Here is a 21,935-nt window from a genome sequence, read left to right as displayed (position 1 = left end):
ATCATTACACATTACAAGATAGTGACAGCAGAACATTAAACCAAGCGTGGAGTCGTCCTGAGCATGGGCCCTGTGTGAGCTGGTATATGCTGGAGACAGGACCTGAACCAGGTCACACATCCATGAAGCCAGCCCCGCACGTCATAATCTCCATTTTAGGAAGTTGTGCAGGCAATTATATAAAGAATGAATGAGTTTCAACCAGAGAGAGTAGAGGTTATTAGAAAATTTTTATGAGCAATCCAGGCAAGCCATAATGAGGGTCTGAACTAAGTTTGTACAAGTGGGAGTGGAGAGCAGTTTTATCATACTAAGTAATATGAGTGTTCACCTTTACTATTTAATTTTCTTTATTTTAATTATATTTGTAATAATCCCCAATTTATGCTATCAATACCATAGAGCTTCATGAAATAGAAAGTACCCAATAAGAAAACTGTATAGGATCAGGAAAACCAATTACAAGAACAAGTGCAACGTCCCTGTGATTCTCTGTTAAAAATAGCTCCATTGATTGAATTAGTGGGTGTCACTGTAAGTTAAACTTAATAGCAAGGAATTTGAGAACACAGGGGCCATTAAGAATAGTTAAATATAAGAAATATGCTTGCTTTATGTGCAGTGGTTCCTTTAGCACTCTTTATCTGGCAGGTGCACTTTGATTACTTGCTCTCACTGTTTACTAAAAAGCCAGCAGTGTCAGAACACTGCGTTATGCCATGGTCGTGTGAGTAGAAGAGGACCACTCTCTTCCAAAAAACTACAGAGACATTAGCCACCCAGAATGAAGTGCCCACGGTTAAGGACCTGGAATTCTGCAGGGGCAAGCACCCCAACGTGAACCTGAGTTTACTGGCTGCAAGCGGGAGGCGATGGAATGAAGTAGTTCAGAGAGTACACGTGGGAGACGTTCCAGATTCAGACCCTGTGTCCAGCATATACCAGCTGTGTGACTCTGGGCAAGTTATTAAACTTCTCTGAGCCTCAGTTTTCTCAGCTTTAATTTGAGAATTATAATAGTACCTATGAAATTTGACTATAGGGGTTAAATGAGATAATCTATGTAAAGCACTTAGCACAGTACTGGCACAAATAGAAGGAAATTGCTTATTAGTCACACAAATACAGTGTACTCTTTTGTGAAACAAAATAAGAGTCAAAAGGTCTTAAGTTTTAGGACTTTTTAGAGTGTGTGAGGAACATTTTGAAGTGGGCTGCTGAAGGATCCCATGCTGTACAAGATACACGAGCAGCCATAGACTCAGCTAGGGACAAGACGCCCTCCAGCCAGCATCTTCAAATCCAATCCAGCTGCCTCCATGTCAGGGGTACTTAGGATTGTTTACGAGTGTGCAGCAAAACTTTCTGATTCTCAGGCTAGGCATGGATCCTCTTCAGGCAGTATATCCAACTATGGGATCACTTAAAAGTTTTCCTAATTGAGGCTGGAGTGGTGAAGAGGCTTAGTGGGAGGATATGTGGGGTTTTATATAAATGTCAAAGTGGATCACACTCTCTCTCTTGGATTTAACAGAATTGCCAGAAAAAAATGCAAATGGTTAGTTTATTTAAGGAATTAGACCTATTATTCAGAACAATCGATCCAGTGCTTTGCAGAGGCACAGCCTCTAAGTCTTGAGTATTTTTTCTGCATCAGAATACACTGAGACAATAGATTTAATAGGGGACAAGGGCAAGGCATCTATTAGAAAGTCTTACTTCCAAATAATGAGCACTGAATATATGGCTGTTGTTGTTTGACTCAATCAACATATTTTTCTAAGTCTGGGTTATATTTACACTCCGACTGGCACTGTGATGGCTACAGAGAAAGTCTGTAGCCTCAGAGAATTTGTAGTCTACATGAGGTAGGAATACATACATGATAACTGGACAAGGGTAATCGCGAACCTTTTTAAGTGCCACGTTACCAAGGCCTTCAGAGATCAGAACACGGGCAGTGGCAGTGGCAAACTAAGGGTGGAGCATAGCAGCAGTCTGCCCAGGTGCAGGCAATCAGGGGATGCAACAATAAAACCTACTAAATGTCTATCTGTTCTTTATTGTCGCCATGCTCTAGCAATTCTAAACAGTGTCAGTGATAACACACTCCTGCCCTCCAAATCTTTTGTTGGTTGTGGCACACTGTATTCTCCAAAGATGGCTGTAGCAGCCTCTAACCCCTTGCATCCTTAAATCTTCCCTATCAAGACTGTTGGTGGGAGTGTAAATTAGTTCAACCATTGTGGAAGACAGTGTGGCGATTCCTCAAGGACCTAGAAATAGAAATTCCATTTGACCTAGCAATCCCATTACTGGGTATATATCCAAAGGATTATAAATAGTTCTACTATAAGGACACATGCACACAAATGTTCATTGCAGCACAGTTCACAATAGCAAAGACCTGGAACCAACCCAAATGCCCATTGATGATAGACTGGACAGGGAAAATGTCGCACATATACACCATGGAATATTATGCAGCCATCAAAAACGATGAGTTCATGTTCTTTGTAGGGACATGGATGAACCTGGAAACCATCATTCTCAGCGAACTGATACAAGAACTGAAAATCAAACACTGCATGTTCTCACTCATAGGCGGGTAGTGAACAATGAGAACACATGGACACAGGGAGGGGAGCATCACACACTGGGGTCTGTTGGGGGGAAATAGGAGAGGGGACAGTGGGGGGTGGGGAGTGGGGAGTTGGGGAGAGATATCATGGGGAGAAATGCCAGATATAGGTGAAGGGGAGGAAGGCAGCAAATCACACTGCCATGTGTGTACCTATGCAACAATCTTGCATGTTCTTCAAATGTACCCCAAAACCTAAAATACAGTAAAAAAAAAAAAGAGGCAGGGGTCAAATTCCCCTCCCTCTGGATCTGAGCAGCCTTGGTAATTCACTTGTAATCAAGAAAGTGCAGTAGATGTGACACTATGAGCTCATAAGATGCGTTTTTGCCTGGTTCACTGGAACGCTGGTGCTCGGAGCCTTGTAGGGAGCTGCACTCCCTGGAGTGGCCACACTGTGTGGAAGCCAAGGCATGTGAAAAGACTATGTATGGGTAGGCTGTTGTCTTCACCTCCTCCTAGCCCAGGTGCAGTAAGGTGAATAAGCAATCCTTCAGATGATTGCATGTCCTGGCTATTAAGTCACCTTTGAAGTCAGACTTTGAATCTTCCCAGTTAAGGCTGGAAACATCATGGAAAAGGGAAAAGATAGCCACATTTTGCCTTTTTCAGGTATCTGACCTACAGAGTCTGTGAGCATAGTAAAATGGTTGTTTTATGCTAAGTTTGGGTTGGCTTGTTATGGAGCAATAGTAAACAGAACACCGATTTAAGTTGAAATAACTGTTGCAGCTATTGTTGAGAATTAATAATATGTATGTAAGCTTCAAATAAGCACACTTTCGCTCTATAATCTCTAATAAATACTGCATTATACATGGAAATTAATTCAAAGAATGCCCAGCTGTATACATTTGCCCCCTGGCAAACATGTGGACTCAGCTACTTATATTCATCTGAAGAGTAAGTTTGTAGAGGTTGGGAACCATTTGTAGCTTTTGGTGCATTTAGCGTCTCTAACTCCTGTGGTGCTGCATTTAAACAGTAGATTTGAAAAAAAAAAGAAAGAAAAGAAAAAGGAAAAAAAGGCATGATAGCACAGTAATTGTAAAAATGAAGAAAGATAACTTGAGCTATTTCAATTCTTCCACTCTACGTGACCACCTGGAGTTTTTATTCGTATCTAAAACTTAAAACAATAAAATAGTGTGAATGCAAAGTATAGTATTTTTGCTGGGTGTGGTGCCTCATACCTTTAATCCCAGCTACTTGGGAAGCTGAAGTGGGACGATTGGTTGAGCCCAGGAGTTCAGGGCTGCAGTGAGGAATATACAAATAATTAAGCAGCCTGAGAATCAGGGCAAGATTGTTTCAAAGAAAAAGTATAGTATGTTTGCTGGATAAGTGCAAATTTTAGTCCATACTTACCAGCATACTGAATATTTATAGCTTTACAATTAAAATACATTTACATATTTACATAAATGTAAATTACTGGTTCTATATTCAAAGTAATATAAATCATTCTATCACAAAGACTCATGCACGTGTATGTTCACTGCACCACTACTCACAACAGCAAAGACATGGAATCAACTATGGGCTCATAAAAGCAGCAGCAGTTGTGTCTGGTTCACTGGAACACCGGTGCTTGGAGTCTAAATTCCCATCAATGATAGACTGAATAAAGAATATGTGGCATATGTATACCACAGAATACTATGCAGGTGTAATAATGAATGAGATCATGTCCGCTGAAGGAGCATAGATGGAGCTGGCGGTCATTATCCTTAGCAAACTCATGTAAGAACAAAAAACCAAAACCAAATACTGCATGTTCTCACTTACAAGTCATAGCTAAGTGATGAGAACACATAGAGAGGAAGAACACGCACTGGGGCCTATTGGAGAGAGGAGGGTGGGAGGAGGGAGAGGGTCAGGAAAAATGACTAATAGGTCCTAGGCTTACTACCTGGGTGATGAAATAATCTGGACAGCAAACCCCTATGACACATGTTTACCTAGATAGCAAAGCTGCACATTACCCCTGAACTTAAAGTAGAAGTTAAAAAATTAAATATCTATTAAAATTTTTAAATTTAACAGTACATATATAGCATATTTTTAAAATATGCTTTACTTATTCTTAAAAATAAATCAATAAATCAATAAAACAATGATTATCACATAACTATTATTGAAAATAATTTTTCCATATCGACAAAGGGATGCTAAAAGTGATTTTCTTTTGTGTCAAATAAGCTAGGTGCACCAGTGAAGATAAAAAGATGTGAGACGAAGCTTTAAAAGGAGATCATCCTTAATCTAGGTTGCAAAGGTAATAAGAAATTCCCACTACTTAGCATCTCACCCCCTTCTTGTGATTGGGAAATTCTCCACATGTGTTGTCTCCTGTAGGGGAAGCATATATTCTATCCCACCAGCAAAGCTAAACCAAAATCTGAGTGTGGCCACTGGCACATGATCCACACTCAGTCAACCAGATGCTCTACAAATGATGCAAAGAAGCAGGTGAAGTGAAACATCCCTGCCACTGGCAGCCACAGTGGTAGCAATGCAGGTGGAGGCATGGAGAAGCGGTGGTGCCTGGTGCCTGTGGCATCAGGGTCCTGCAGTCAGAACCATGTATCCTCAGCACACCCTTCCTGGTGTCTGGTCTTGGCTGTCGTTCTACTGGTTCCTGCTCCTTCCCTGAGCATCATTTTCAAGCCTCTCCTTTCACCTCATTTTGTTTAAATCAACTTGACTCATTTTCTATTATTTATTGTAGAGAACGCTGATGGACACACAAAAAGGTGAATACAATTTTGATCGGTGATTATGGAGGTTGGGGCACTGGAAATGTAGGCTGAGAAAATAGCACAAATAGTCTCGTGGGAATGAGTGGCCTAGAGTGATCAAAAGTAGTCTAATATAGACTGAGTTCACACGAAGGGAGAGAGGGCATTATGTGGTAAAGGAGGAGAGTCATGTTGGGCACCATGACAAAAGGCCATAGGCTGAGTGGCATAAACAACAGAACTTATTTTTCTCACAGATCTAGAAGCTAGAAGTCTAAGATGAGGGTGCTGGTACCTGAGTTCTGGTGTGGGCTCTTTCTGCTTATAGATGCTGCCTCCTTGCTGTGTCCTCACATGATGGAGACAATGTGGAAGCAAGTTCTCTGCTGTCTCTTCTTATAAGCATACAATCCCACCATGAGGGCCTTACCCCTTCATGATCTCATCTAACCCTAATTAGTTCCCAAAGGCTTCACCTCCATGTATTATCACTTAGGGGTTAAGGCTTCAACATATGAATCATGGGAGGGCACAATTCACTCCATATCTGGAGGGAAGACAGCTTTTAGCCAGGGCTAAGAAGGCCTTGTATGGCACATGCAGGAGTGTCACCCTTGAAAGGTGTGGGAGAGGAGGCTATGGAGAACTTTTTCTGCAAAGCGAGAAGAGCTTACAACTCATGCTTTAGGGGTGTTACTCCAGTGGCAAAGCGCAGAATGGACAGGGATAAAGAATTATGTTAGGAAGCTTATTGGAGACGCTCCTGCAATAGTCAAGGCAAACAACATAAAGAAGCTAAATTCAACCAGTAGGATCACATGTATGAAGAATCTGGATTTTGGAGATATTTCAAATATGGAACCTACCGAATTAATCAGACATTTGGATGTAGGGGTGTGGAAGAGGGAGGAGTTGAGAATGACTCAGATATTTCAGGCTTGGGTAACTGGGAGGGTAGGAATGCCAATAATCAAATCAGAAGACACAACAGCAGGAGATGGTTGGGAGCAGTGGCAAGATCATGATTTTGGTTTGTGAATTCTGTGAGTAAGGTGTTGATGAGACACTCCAGAGAGATGTTCAAGTTAGGCATAAAGTCTGGAGCTGAAGAGAGAGGTTAAGGTCAATGAAGGAGTCGTGGGGTTCACTTGAAAGGCATGGAAGTGGGAACAGAGGAGATCACTGTTGGAAGGGATAGCAGAGGGAAGCAAAGATCTAGAACAGAAACTGGATAACTGGTAACAGTTTTCTGATATTGCAATACACCATTTAATGAGCAGAAAAGCAAATTTGAAGACTACAATGTTTCCAACGTCTTAAAAAGAGAAAAGATGAAATAAGGAATAATTAAGAGTATCAATGCTATTGAGATGGCCAGCAAAACAAGAATCTGAAGAGGCTCTTGTAAGATCTGGGGAATGAAGTCTGAGAAGTGGTTTCAGGAGAGTGAGTGTGCATGTGTGTGTGTGTGTGTGTGTGTGTGTGGAGGTGGAAGGGAGAAACCCCATGTAACTGGTTCATAAGGTGAGAAAGTGTAAAATAGTCTTTCCAGAAATTTCTTTCAAAGATGGACGGTAACTTGAATTAATGAAAATTTTTTGTGTGGTTGTAGGTTTTGTTTTGTTGATAGTGAAAGTTTTAGCATGTCCAAAGAGAACATATTTCCCTATAATGTACAAAAGTTAATAGCATAAGTCTCTGTAATAGAAAGATGCCTGATTAATGTATTTCACAGAACAAAGAAAGCAGTAAATATACTGTACATAAAGTACTTAACGCAGTAAGAAATCAATAATTATTTTTATACCCGAAATTGCTGTATTATTATAGAGATATTTCTGCTTGTTCTTTGGAGGCTTTTGTTCTCCTTCCAAGAGTTTCTTTAAATGGCATAAACAAACAAATAGCTCAAAGCAGACTGTGCTTATAAGAAGGTAACCTTTATTGTAATACAACAGAAGAGGTACCAAGAAATCTCCTCCGTTTGGAGTTTGATAACTACAATTACAGATGAGAGAGAGAGAGAGAGAGAGAATGAAAGAGAAAGAGAGACACAAAGTCTCACTCCATTGCTCAGGCTGGAGTTTAGTGGTGCAATCTTGGCTCCCTGCAAACTCCCGGGTTCAAACGATTCTCTAGCCTCAGCCTCCTGAGTAACTAGAATTACAGACATGCATCACCATTCCTGGCTATTTTTTTGTATTTTTAGTAGGGATGGAGTTTCACCCTCAAGTGATCTCCCAAAGCGCTGGGATTACAGGCGTGAGCCACCATGCCTAGCCTACAGTGCTATACATTGTTTCCTATATGTTAAGGACTTAAAATGTAAATATACTTAACACAGGGAGGATCAGATAAGATACTATATCACACTATAAACCTCTGGTTGTGCCTTAGCGTGTTAGAGTCTCTCTGCCTTAGAGCTAGGTGAAAGCAGTGTGGCAGCCACAGAAGTAAGTTTCTCTAATCTCCATTCAAGAAATACTGTGTTATTCTGGTGTAAGGAGAGCAGTGAGCTGAGTTTCCACCTCTAGTGCATTGGATGGTAAAAACTCCCTGCTGGACTGGCTCCTACAAGCATGGAAAAAGTGATAGCCCTATCTGAATGAGGGTAAAATTCCTGAATTGTTTTGGCAAATAAGTAGAGGGAGGAATTAAAAGGCTCCAGGAAGTGGGCATTACAGGAATGTACACATCATATGAGAACCGAAAGCCCACCAGATAATTATTAGCCGTAAGGAGTGGACATGCCATTCAGTGAGGCATCAGAGCGTACCTGTGAGAGGGACACCAGCGTCACTCAGAAGTTCAGTGCTGCCTCTTCTCTGCAGGTCAGGGCTGATATTAGCGGAAGCTGTCACAAAGCTGGGTGACATTAAATCCTTAATATCAGTGGGGATTACAGGGTCCTTGAAGAAAGAGAACCTAGGTGCTGGGCTTAATTACCAAAAGTCACTGGGTCTCAATTGTCGTAATAATTCACAAAGCCAGAGTGACAGCCAAAGGGACTTGATACACAGAAAGTTTTAGAGATGATTTATAGAACATAGCATCCCTTAGGGGCAAAATAGACAAGGAGCCATGAGACTACCTAATATATATCATCCCCAAAAATTGGGATTGTATGACCTGAAGGTGGGTGCCCCAGTGAAAAACTTCAACTCTCTGCACAGCTACCAAAACTGAATCACTTCCTTGCCTAAAGAGGCATCAGGTCCCCAGAAGGAAGGACCCTGAAACACTACGGGAGGTATACATTGTAATGATTTTCCCGGTCCTTCTCCAAGAAGACCCACAGCCATTTATTCAGGTTTCCGTACAATGTAGAAAAAAAGAATATCCAGATATTTTGAGGATGACTGCACACAGGGTCTGTGCAGACAATGATACCTGGAGACCTGAATTAGTGTCATCTTGCCCTGCTGACAGAGTAGGGACATATGAGCCTAGGTGATAACTGAGTCCAGGCCAAAGTCTGGCTGATAGTGGATCTACTAAGTCTGTGAGCATATCCAGGGGTCATTTTCAGTCCATTAGTATATAAATGGGGATGCACAATACTTGACAAGTGGAGTAACTACTTATTGGGGGAATTCAATTGGAAGCTTCTGAAACTCCAAGATAATAAATTAAAAACTACTGCATTATTGGAGAGAGGATGGTGAAGATTTGATGTCACCTCTTAAGATCTCAATTATCCAGGAGTCCTGATTCTTCTATTTCCATGTAATTCACTAGACTGTACAGATCCTGAAGAACAAGCGTAGACCATTGAATCTTCAACCAACTAATATTGGCCATTGATTTGTTTAATGGGTTCTTTTCAATTTCATTCAAGAAAGAGGATGAGAAACAGTCCACATTCACCTGAAACAGGCAATTCCTTACATCACAGTTGATGTCAGCTCTCTATTAACCCTCCCACTCTCTGCCGTAACTTAGACTAAAGAGATAGAGATAGTTTGGATGTCCCACAGTTTAGATGTCATTGATCATTTACATACAAGACATCATGCTGACAAGACAAGATAAACAAGAGGTGGCTGCACACTGTAGGCCTTGGTAAGACACATACATTCCAGATTTGGGGAGATAAATCCTACAGTATTCAGGGGCCTAAGGACATCAGTAAAGATTTAAGGGATCCAGTGGTCAGAGGCATGCTAGACATTCCCTCCAAAGTAAAAGACACTTGCTGCATTTCATAACCCTACCACAAAGAAGGAAGCACAGTACCTTGTAGATCATTTTGGGTTTTGGTAAAAATACATCCCATACTAGTAAGTATTGCTCTGCCTCATATGCTAAGTGCTATTATCTGTATGTTTGTATCCCCCTCACAAATTTATATGTTGAGATCCTAACTCACAAAGCAATGGTATTAGGAGGTGGGGTGCTTAGGTTTTGAGAGCAGAGCCCAGAGAGCTAGCTCTTACCTTCCATCATGTGAGGGCATAGTGAGTAGACACCTTGTATGAACCAGAAAGCAGACCCTCACCAGACACTAAATTACCAGAGCCTTGATCTTGGACTTTCTAGTCTCTAAAACCGTGAGAAATGAATTTCTTTTGTTTTTATGTTATATGCAGTTTATGACATTTTGTTATAGCAGTCTGAATGGACTAAGACATTGGGTGACGTAAGAAGCTGCCAACTTTAAATACCTTCAGGACCTGAAGCAAGAAAGGGTTCTGCAGCAGGTACAGGCTGTGGGGAGAGCAGCCCTGGTACTTGGGCCGTGTGATCCAGCAGATGCTATAGGGCTTGATGTGTCAATGGTGGGAAAACATATAGTCTGAAGCTTATGGCAGGCTCCAGTGGGGGAATCACAATGTATGCCCCAGGGATCCAGGAATAAGCCCATGTCATCTGCAGCAGATAAATATGTGTCTTTTGAAAAACAGAATCGAGCATGTTACTGGGCCTGGCAGAAATGGAATATTGGTCCCAGGATATCAAACGACCATATATTCAGAGCTGCTCATTCTAAGTTGTTGTTGTTCTGCTCCACCTTGTCAAGGTGATATTCCCTACCATGGAGTTCTACCCAGCTATAAGCACTGCCAGGGTTAGTTTTGTTGCTATGCAGTTAATAGTTGCATATGGTAAAGAAGTTAAAAATGCCTAGAAGTTGTCACTTTAAAAAGGAAAGTTATTTAACACCTTAAATGATGTGCAGAGCAGAACATATAAAAATTATAAGAATAAAATATGCATTCACTTTAAAAAGTACCATTAAAATCCAATAATCAAGACTATTTATATGACTTTTAGTGCTTGAGCTACCTGGTCACCTGGAAAACAGGACACGAGACAGGAATTTCTGGAGCACACACATTTTCAACTATCTTCCTAATTCATATTATGCAACATTTAATTAAAATCAACTAACAAGTTTCCTTCACCTGCTATGTGTGAGGCACTGGACTCTGAGGATAACTCAAAGCTCGGCTGCCTTCTCTTCAATGGGTGTACATCCCGGGAGACAGTGATGTAAAAGAGCAAATAATGACTTTGGAGTCACAGTGGCCTGAGTCACATTCCCGGCTGTGACATATACTAGCTGAATAACCCTAAACAAGTTAACTAGCTTCTCATAGTCTCAGTTTTGTTACCTGTAAAATAAAGACAGCCATATTTTCATTTCAGCCACTCTAAAGAATTAGCCATATAAAGAGGTAAGGTAAAGTAACTACTATGATGCTAGGCCCATAGCCACTTTTCAATAAATGGTAACTGGGACATGGGTTTGCAACAAAACAGCAGAAAAACTGGCCTGTGAACTCGGCCACATTTAGCCACAGTGTACAAGCTCGTGATGGTTTAGAAACTCTGAGGTGTACACTGCAGCACTGGCTCGAGGTCTAGATCTGATGTGCCTATTCCTGTGCTTCAGGAGAGAGTGCTTAGGGATTCCCTAGCAGCTCCACTCTGTGCTCACCCTGCTGTGGCTCAGGCTTGGCAGCTCACAGAGTCCTAGCTTATTCCATCCCTCAGAAACTATGAATTTCATTTCATTTCATCTGGTCCTGGTCGCATCAGCATGAGGGCTCCCAATCTTAAGGAAACCAGCTAAATCCCAATCCAAATCCAAATCCCGAGATTCTGTCTCAGGATTTTGATTTTATGCCCGAGATTCTGTGATGATCTTCTTAAAAGCTTTCCTTTGCTTTTAGTTTCTTTCCATTTTAATTCTCTTGTTACGCTCTACCAGACCATTTTTAAGCTCCAGAAGGAGTTTATATCAGTATGTAGAGACCTGATGCATTCTACGTATTCAATATATATTTATGGAATTGAATCAAACACAACCATTCTGAAGCACTGCTTCTGTAATTTCATTTCTCAGCTCCACATTGCTTATTAATTCAAGTCATAAAGCCTGAGGTTGGTTTACAGAGTCTTCCTGATTTAGTCACTCTCGCTAATCCTGAAGTTCCACAGTTCCCCATCTGTGCCTCTGTGCTGAGGTTCCCCCCTACTTGTTTCTGATTGTTTCAGTGTTTCCTCTTCTTTGTTTTTGCTCCTGCTATTTATTGCCCTTCCCTGGGACACTTCTTCCCCTATCCAAATCATGTCCATCTTGAAGACTCACCCCAAGTACCACTCTCCTCTGAAGCACTTCCTGTGATGCTTGCTAGCAGGACCTCATCTCTCCTGAACACTGTGGGGCTTGTCATTGACAGACTCTAACAATCGTATTCCATTGAGAACTTTATATGATACACCCTCCTCAGGACAGACTAATCCAGCAGTATAGTAAGCACAGTACCTAGGGCCCATGACACTTTGAAGGACCCGTGAAAATATCGTAACTTGTTTTAGAAGCAGAAGGTAAATGTGAATTTTTAGGTGAAAGAAAATATTTAATGTATACTATTCATATATTATTTTTATAGAAATACAGTTGTAAAATATCATTTTTAGTTTTGCTTATAGTGGAAGGGGCCCATGAAGGCACAAGTACCTAGGGTCCTGGGAAGCTGTAATACAGCCCTATCTTATATTGTCCTAGAATAGAAAGTCCTCTTTTTTTAATTAGAATGTTCAAGATACTATCAGCAGTCCCCAAGCGTATGTTTGCTAACATCTAAGAGACCCCAGACACATAAATATAATTTTATGACACATTTTTCAATATTTCAAAGAGTCTAATCAAATACTATATTTACCCATAATAAGCCCACATGCATTAACTAAAATGTCAATGTTCTTTGCTTTTGGCTGGGAATACACTAAATCATTTGGCAACACTAGTGATCTCATGGTGTTAGTGGTTGTTGAAGACACAGGAGTTTCTGTGACGTAACTGAAGAACCAGATACCATTATAAAGCCACGTGTCAATCACAAAATACCCAGATATAAGTGTCTTTTACAGAAGCCAAGTAAAATTAAGGTAAGGATGCAGAGTGTCCCAGGTGTTTAGTCATTTACTTAATTATTATCATCCAAGCCATTTTAATAATTGCATGTGTATAACTGCAAAACAGCATTATTATATTTTATGATTATGAGCAATTATTTAATATCTGGGCCTAAGATGGAATGGGATCATATTTTAAAGATTTAAAAAGTGTTTAATGATTTTAAAACTTGTAGTTCATGGAGGAGTGTAGGGAAAGGGAGACAGGGTTAATAATGAAAGGGGTCCATGGTAGTGAAAACGTTGGAACCCAGTGGGTGCTTTGAATGTCTTTTGCACTGTCCTCCACCTACATCACTAACACTTAGCTGAAGGCTAATAGGCGAAACATCAATCGACTAATAATAGCGGTCATGGCACCAGCAGTCACAGTAATAGTATAGCAGTCACATTACGAGTGCATGCTCAGTAAATATTTTTGATGTATTACACAGTAGACACTTCATCAAATTTGCTCATTTGAAATTTAGAGCACAGGGACCCTATACATTTCAGCAGTATATTATTCCTAAGCAGGGAGCTTTAAGGAATCGCTTTTGATGGCAGCTAGATCTCATTTGCCAGTGAAAAGAAGTATATGATGGCAGCCTGGAGCTTTTCATTTTGCTCACCCTGTTGTTTCTCTTCTAAACACAATCCCTGACCAGTCTCATGAAATCACCTGCTACAAGTAAACTGAAGTGCACTCCCTGAATCCTTATACCTCCAAGTGAAGGCTGGGTCACCCTCCTATACAGAATTAGATAATAAGTCTCAAAAGCAGAGTAGGGAAAGCAGACATCAGTGGATTGTGTTTATTTAACCCTTGTCTCAGCAGCCTGTAAGCAGTGGCTGTTGTGCATGGGACTTTGTGAGCTTATTATAAAAAGTGGCTGTGTGGGAAGAGAGAGTTGGATAATGCCAACGATTGGCCACCAATGAGGAGGGGGAGAGAGGGAATGATATTTTAGAGTTTCCACCAGTATTCTGGGAAAAGACTTGGGTAAATTGTTTAATGCCACAAATTCTTCCCATCCCAGTATATATACTCCTCACTACAATCTGACTTTGGTGTACCTCTCATCTCTAGGTAAAATCTATTTCTCTAACCCCAACAATCTGGGCTGGCTTTGTGATTTCTCTGGACAATAAAATACAGTGACGTGTAACAAGCTTAGGAACCTAAGTTTCAAGATACCCTGCAGCTTGGGTCATTACTTGATTGGAGGGTGGCTCTGAGATGTCATAAGAGAAGATGATCCTTGCGAGAAAGCCCTCCTGAGAAGGAGAGAGGCCCAGCTATTTGCACTGTCTCAGCTGAGTCCAAACGCCAGATCTCTGATTAGCTGAATGTGTCCCATTAGAGAAGCAAGGATTGACTAGCAGGAAAACTGCAAGTCAACCCCGTGTATCCTGAGAGTAACAGATTGTTGTTGTTTTAAGGTCCAGGGTGGTTTAGGATGCAGCAACACTTAATAGAAACAGAGGCCAATAAATGTAATGGACCCTTTTTTCCTTGACATTTTCAAAAATCCTAAGGTCAGAATTGGAAGTGACCCAAGGAGGTCATTTCATGTCTGCCTGTTTAGACAATTTATGAAGTTAACTGGAAATTCATCAAACATAATTTTTCATTCTCAACCTTGAAGTTCATTTGCTTTTAATTGAAAAACTTTTGCCCACTTATATGAAAAGTAATACCACAAAGACAAATATAAATATTCTAATGTCACTCAACACTGAATTATAAATTTGATGACTGAGGGTTAAATAACCCTCACAATTTTTTTGAGCACTTCCAAAAATAGAAATAGGGCTTTTTTTTTAAATCCTGAAAGTTCTCAGTAAAGCAAAATAAAGCTCCATGATCAACTTATCCCCAAAGCCTTAATTAAAGTCAGATGCTAAGGGAGAGTTCAAATTATTTAATTTTATTTCCTAATCCACATAAAGAGGCATCAAAAACATATTTCTCAGTTCTTATTTACATACTCCGTAACAGGGCTCATTGACTTTTATTTATGCATTTATGTATGTTTATAACACCAACACCAAATTAAATAAATATGCCTTTAACTAAATACAGCCATAAGACCATTTCCACAGAGGATATTGAATATACGGCTGTTTTCTACTATTTACTGCTAAGCATTTCATGAGATTGCATTAGTTTGAAACACCCCAGAATTTCTATTATAAAGTTGTCCCAAGGTGTCTCTAGTGAAAGTGGGAAGAAATATATTTGTATATAAGCTCAAATATAACAGCAAAGCCTGCCTATAACGCTTACATTTGCAGCAGGAGTTATATTCAGAGTTGCCATAGCAGCCACCCACACTCACACACACACACACACACACACACACACAGAGGGGTGGGGAAAGACAGAGAAACAGCAGAGAACAGAATCTATTGTTAAAAAGACAGAGGTAGCCATCAATGTAATTACAAGGAGGAATACTGGCTTGCAGTCTGAACCAACGTGTAATGGCAGAAGATTTCCCAGCGTTGGAGTGTCTATTAAGGGATTTTGCTCTAAATGAATCTACCATCTGCACCTTTGGCTTTGCACTTTACTGGATGCTGAGATTCTGCAGGAAAGAATTCAGCTCCAGATGCACACACTAGGGCTAAAATAATATATTATGTCCTTCTCTGGAACATTCAGAAAAACTGCCACCAGAAAAATTTGTGGTTCTGTGGATCCAAGAAAGGTACTTCACTTTTTGAGTCTCCTCATTTATATAAAATGGGTAAAATAATACCACATACTTTAAGAAAATGAGGATTAAATAAATTATCACAAATAATCAATTCCTAAATCAATAATTATGATAAATAACTTTAAAAATACAGGGGAATTACTAAAGTATTAAATAAGTTAGTAAAAGTAAAGCAGTTGGTGCCTGGCACATAGTAAAGGGTCAACAAATGTTTGCTATAATAATTATTATCATTAATATTTCCCAGTTTTTATGACAGAACATATGATTTATAACTCAGAAGTTTCTAAAACAAATGCATGCCAGTGGCCAGTAGACTGGAGCAAGACAATATGTTAAGATTTTTCTAGTGCATAAACAATAATACTTTCTCCTGTAGCAATGCCTTTGAAACACTATTTTGCCAGAATAAAAGGGCCAAGTATATCATTATAGAACCACCACTGGCAAACATTGGTTACACAGCAAAATCTAACATGCGCTGTGTTTTAAATTTTTATTTATTTATTTTTTTAGAGACAGGGTCTTGCTCTGTCACCCAGGCTGAAGTGTAGTTGAGTGATCACAGGTCACTGTCACCTCAAACTCCTGCACTCAAGAGATTCTCCTGCCTTGGCCTCTCATGTAGCTAGGACTACAGGCGTGCAGCGCCACACCTGGCTGAGGTTTCTTTTTTTTCCCCTCTCTTTTTTTCTGTAGAGATGGGGTCTCCTAGGTTGCCTAGGCTGGTCTCAAACTTCAAAATGATCTTTCTGCCTTTTGGCCTCCCAGAGTGCTAGTATTGCAGGCATGAGCCACCACACCTTGTCTGAATCTAATGTCCATTAGTATTAAAATGTTTGTATAACAGTATTTGGGGTCAGAGAGTATTCTGGAATTTGTCTCCTGTCATTGGCTTGGTCATGTATGTATATACAGATATATTTGCAATTTATACCCAGATTCAAATATAAACATCAAATTTAGATGTGATGGCAACGAGTGAAAAGTATTTTGTGACTTCTGCTTCACTCAAGTTTCAATCCCTGTTTTAAGGCTGAGCGCTTCACGGTCCAGTAAAGCTGAAACATACAGTTAAGCAATTTCTTTAACAGGAAGAATACGCATGGGTTAGCATACTTCATATCAGGCCTAGAGGTACCTTAGAATGTGAAGATGGACTAAAGAAAACAGGAAATTAAAAGAACAGAGTTCAGGGGCACAGTGAGACGGCAAGAAGAAAGTTGTAACAGAGAAACTTTAGGAAAGTTAGGAAGCAGTGGAAGAGAAAATAGATAGGATAGGATTAAGGAAAGAATCCTTGACTCCATAAAAAGTTTCTGGATGGAATTTTTTAAATGTCCAGGCAGTGAGGAATAGAATTAACTTGGCTCAAAAACTTCAAAAATGTTAAAATGTAGCCAGGTGCGGTGGCTTACACCTGCAATCCCAGCACTTTGGGAGGCCGAGGCGGGTGGATCACCTGAAGTCAGGAATTTGAGACCAGCCTGACCAACATGGTGAAACACTGTGTCTACAGAAAATATAAATTAGCTAGGCATAGTGGTGCATTCCTGTAATCCCCACTACTTGGGAGGCTGAGGCAGAAGAATCGCTTAAACCTGGGAGGTGGAGGTTGCAGTGAGCTGAAATCATGCCATTGCACTCCAGTCTGGGAAACAAGAGCAAAAAAACCTCATCTAAAAAAAAAAAGAAAATGCATACTCTAAAATTATCCTGCCGTTGTAAATGTTATGTATAATCTGTTATTTCCCTTCCTAAATTGTCCTTCTATTTAGTAATCTTTATTTGCAATCTCGAGTAGAGATGGCACAGGGTATTCCATATATTCTCTCTGCTTTTAGAAATAACATGATTGTATTGAAAACATTTCCATTATAAAATAGCTCTCTAAGGGTAAAAGAATAATTTCAAGTTTTCCCAAGTCATTAGAAATGATCAAATTTGGCTTCAAGCTTGTCCTGGCGACTTTATAGATCTCTTGTTAATGAGTTAAAACTGGAGGAAAGTAGATTGGGCAACACTGGGAAGGAGAACCCCAGAAGATATTTAAATTCTCTGACCCATCCAGGTGCAGCGGCTCATGCCTATAATGCCAACACTTTGGGAGGTTGAGGTGGGCAGATCACTTGAGGTCGGAGTTTGAGACCAGCCTGGTTTCAACATGGTGAAACCCCATCTCTACTAAAAATACAAAAATTAGCTGGGTTTGGTGACACACACCTGTAGTCTCAGCTTTTCGAGAGGCTAAGGCAGGAGAATTGTTTGAACCTGGAAGGCGGAGGTTGCAGTGAGCCGAGATAGTGCCACTGCACTCCGATCTGGGCGACAGAGAGAGACTCTGTCTAAAAAAAAATTATCTGATCTTACTGGAGTTTGTGGAAAAGGCTACAGGGAACACTTTTGGAGTCCACCTTCTGAGCTGCAAGGCACATTCTCGTGAAGAGGGAGAGGCTGATGGTACCATTGCTGGGGACAAGAGCTGCCTGTCAAGGCTGCCATTCTTTCTCCTTCTGCATATGGGTAATGTACTCACCACTTCCATCTAAAGGTCTTAGGATAGCTGCATTGGGGCCTGGCTCTTACCACTAAGATAATGGACAATACTCAAAACTAAAGGAAAAATATGTAGATTTCTAAGGACACTTTGGTTAGTTCTATGAGAAAAATGTTAAACACTAATTGAGATATGATGATGATATAGTTGCCAGTAACAATAGTGCTTTCTAGAAAAAATGAGTGCCCCTTTCACCCCCAGCAGGGACTATGAGAGCTTGCGTAGGCAGCTAAGAGGACTAAGCAGTTCTCTTAATTGCGCTATTACAAGTTCATGGGGAATGCTACAGAACAAATTTGTTTCCACTAAGTCCTGTTTAATAAAAAGACAAACATATCCTCAAATAGAAATGTTAATGGCTATATTTTTCAATACAACCAACTACCCACACAATCTCATGAGAGTCAACTGACTTAATTTTGTTCAGAGTACAAATAGCTATTATTAAAAATAGATTAAATGGCCTATAGAAAGATATGAATGTGCTTTAAGTGACTTTCATTATGGCAGGGAAAAAGAATTTCTAGATTGGAAAAATTAACAGTAATACAGACTAAGACAATACATTTAGAATCATTACTTACAGTCAGATACATAGCTGCATAGACACTGAGAGCTGCTTCTTTGGATGGAAAGGTTTTTCTTGCTCTCATGATGAGATCTGGGTTGCCGGTACAGGCCTCTTCCCCACTGATGAACTGTGTATACTGCTGACATCCAAGTGCTGTATAATTGGGCTTACACAGGGCAAGGAAATGTGGGGCCAGATTTCCTGTGACTACTTGTCCAGCATTTACAAAGATATCTGTAGCAAACAGTCCAAATGTATAAATTCCTGGGGAAGAAAACAAATAATTTTAACTTCATGTGTATGTGTGTGTGTGTGTGTGTGTGTGTGTGAATTTCAGTTTATAAAAAACCAAAATGAAAATATTTTAGAAACCATAAAATCTTCCATACATACACATAGTTCCTTTCATTTCATTCCTCTCCATTTCTTTCCCTGGCTTTCTGGGAGTGGTGGAAGTGGTAAATTATTTAACATATTGAGTTGTCTACTACTGGGTTTTGTGCATGGCAGGTTTATAGGACATAAGATAAAATAAGAACATTTATTCTCAGGTAATGCAATTGTTTCATAGAGTCCATGTGTTCCTTGAGAGGGTAGAGTCTATCATGTTCTACTAACATTAGCAATTTTATTTTTTCCCTATTTTTGAAAATATTTTTTATCTCACTAACAGAAAGCAAAGCAGTTGTCTCTCTTTGGTTATGCCTCTTACTCTCAGACTGATGTTAAGTTGCTGGAGGTGCCAATTAGCAGTAAATCCTGTGCCATCAGTTTTCATTTAAATGTGGAAAATCCTAAGTAAAGCAGAATGCTTTCAGAGTAATCTCTACAATGCCTTCAGAAATACATTTTTAAAAGTCACAGAACAGCCAGTAGTTTAGTTCCACCTTATCTTTTATGGACTGGCTTTCAATTGATCCAATTTGGGCTATTTGGTAACAAGACAATCAAAATTATAGGCTATTAATTATTTTTACAGTCTTAAAATTTATTTGCCTTGGTTATCTGAAGATATAAAACTAAGTGCATAGATACTTTTCCTCCTTTGGTAAGGAACTTGCCAATTTACTTGAATACCAAAAACATTTTCTAAATTTAACATCATCAGTCATTATTGTTAAAACTTATTTTTCTATTGTACAGGCAAAATAATTTTTTGGCATTAATTTCAATTAAACTTACAGCTACAATCTTCAAGGATGTGGTAACAATGAAAAGAAATTAATCCTTTTATAATTTGGAGAATAAAATCCAATAGGACTTTTTAAAACTATCCCAAAGTAATACTTCTAAAAGTATTGGTTTATTAAAATGTCATATACTTATGCTACAATGTTAGATGTTTTTCTTTTTGGTCATATATTTCTGGATTGTTTGTGTCCCAAGCCTTTTCATCATTATTGGCTGTTGTATAGTATATCACCATAAAATTGTACTGGATCAAATAATTTTCCAGTATTAGATGCATGGCTGTTCTTTTAAATTTTTAAAATATTATATATGATTGCAAAAGGTTGACACACAAAAACCCCCACACAGCAAAACTCTATGTGTGTACAAAAAGAAATGAAACAAAGATATTCGTTCTCTCTTTATCTAAAAATTCTAAAAAAAAGCAATAAGAAGCCCTTTCTTAACATCTCACCAGCATTCTATGAGTCATACAAAGTAAAGGTTATCAAAATCAGAAATTTGAGAGACACAGAGAAATTAAAGAGAACTGAGCTCAATAAAAACTCTCCTTCCAAAATCTCATGGCCAAGCATGGGAACTGAAATTACAAGTCTTCTTCATTTGTATGCCTTTGAAATGTAGGCTGTTTGGTGTAATGGGTTTTCCTGTTTATAATAGATTGAAATATTTGATAAGAATGTGGCAATGTATCTTGACACTTTAAAGTTCCCAAATGAGTTTTCGAATTAAAATATCAGTCCATCAGGCCCAAGGCTAATACTGTAGTTGACTACAAAGATAATTATTAAACTGGGATCTTATGAATGTATCTACTCCACTGACCTAAAGAATAAAGTCACTGTAAAGAGTGATGTGCTATTACACAGTAATGCTTCACTTCCATACTTCCACTTTATTGTAGCTAGAAACATCCAAATCATAAGTGAACAAGAAACAAATGAGGCTTTCATATTTTATAAAATCATATAAGAAGAAGCATGTAGAGAGTTAAAAGCATACTGTACTTGGAACCAAATATTCTTCAAAAATATGTGTGCAAATGAAGAAAAATATTTTACTTCAATAGGCACAGTGTAATTTGCTTAACAGCATCGATTTCTCTAAATACTTTTAATTGTGAGCATATGGTTGTATATTGCTTATACAAGAAGAAATTAGTCAAGAACACAGTATTGATAGATGTGAAAAAATAACTTTTAAGGTTTCATATAAAAGTTGTCCCTTCAACAGGATAAATGAGGGCTTTGGAGATACATAACTTGATGTCAGTAAAAAGAACAGTCTTGGATATGAAGACCTTTCGTCTTCAGAGAGATATAAAAGCCTGATGACATTTGGCTAGTCTTTAATGGGTTTACAGATAGATTAGGTGATATATGCACAATATCTTCAAAGTCTTCATCTTGATCCCTTCTATATGAGAAATATGTTGAAGAGTTACATTATCTTTAATGTATTTCTTAACACTAATAAAAATTTATCTTAAATGGCATTTAGTATATACAGATATGCTTATTTTATCTGATAAATCCAGGAAACATTTATATTAAATTTTATTGAGTCAGTTAAAAAATGTGTCTAGGCTAAGTTCCTATTGAATTAAAGTGATTTTCAATAATTCAATCATGCATATACTTATTATTGCTAGTATTTGAGATTGAAAGTTAAATTATTAGTGAATCTTGTCCTCTAATAAAATCCTCAATATGTTTTTAGTTATATAAAAATCCATTTAGAAATCGTGCATGGAGTGCTTCATTTCTTCTACTTACCAAGCTATTTTTCTTGTCCTTCGTGATGTTCAACAACCTACCTGGATTATCACCACCCTCCCACTAAGTATTGCTCAAAGATTTTCATAAACACAGTAGTCACGTAATTTTTGGTTCTTAAAGAATCTGAAACATCCAAATGTGGTGTTCTTTCTTCCTTAAAGGAATGTGGAAATGCCATCCTAAAGTGGGATCTTGCAATATTAAAGAGAAAGTAGTATGTAATGTTTTTTTTTAAATTTTTTAATTTTTTATTTCAGCAGATCTTAGGGGAACAGGTGGTGTTTGGTTACATGAATGTTCTTTAGTGGTGATGTCTGGGATTTTAATAC

At 38.9% G+C, this 21,935-nt stretch overlaps 1 protein-coding gene across 2 annotated transcripts in view; it reads right to left on the bottom strand.

Annotated features, from left to right (window-relative positions):
• Positions 1-21,935, bottom strand: part of PLPPR5 (phospholipid phosphatase related 5) — a 114,577-nt gene that overhangs the window by 42,118 nt on the left and 50,524 nt on the right. For both annotated transcript variants that reach the window (XM_012458466.3, XM_012458467.3), the window contains exon 3: positions 18,651-18,901. In XM_012458466.3, coding sequence (XP_012313889.2) covers positions 18,651-18,901 — 251 coding nt within the window. The remainder of the gene's footprint in view (positions 1-18,650; positions 18,902-21,935) is intronic.

The sequence above is a fragment of the Aotus nancymaae genome, unplaced genomic scaffold, assembly GCF_030222135.1.
Source record: "Aotus nancymaae isolate 86718 unplaced genomic scaffold, 86718_ANA_hifiasm-v0.15.2.pri h1tg000103l, whole genome shotgun sequence".
Lineage (NCBI taxonomy): Eukaryota > Metazoa > Chordata > Mammalia > Primates > Aotidae > Aotus > Aotus nancymaae.
The sequence above is the reverse complement of the archived record's forward strand: the minus strand, read 5'-3'. Positions and strand labels throughout refer to the sequence as shown.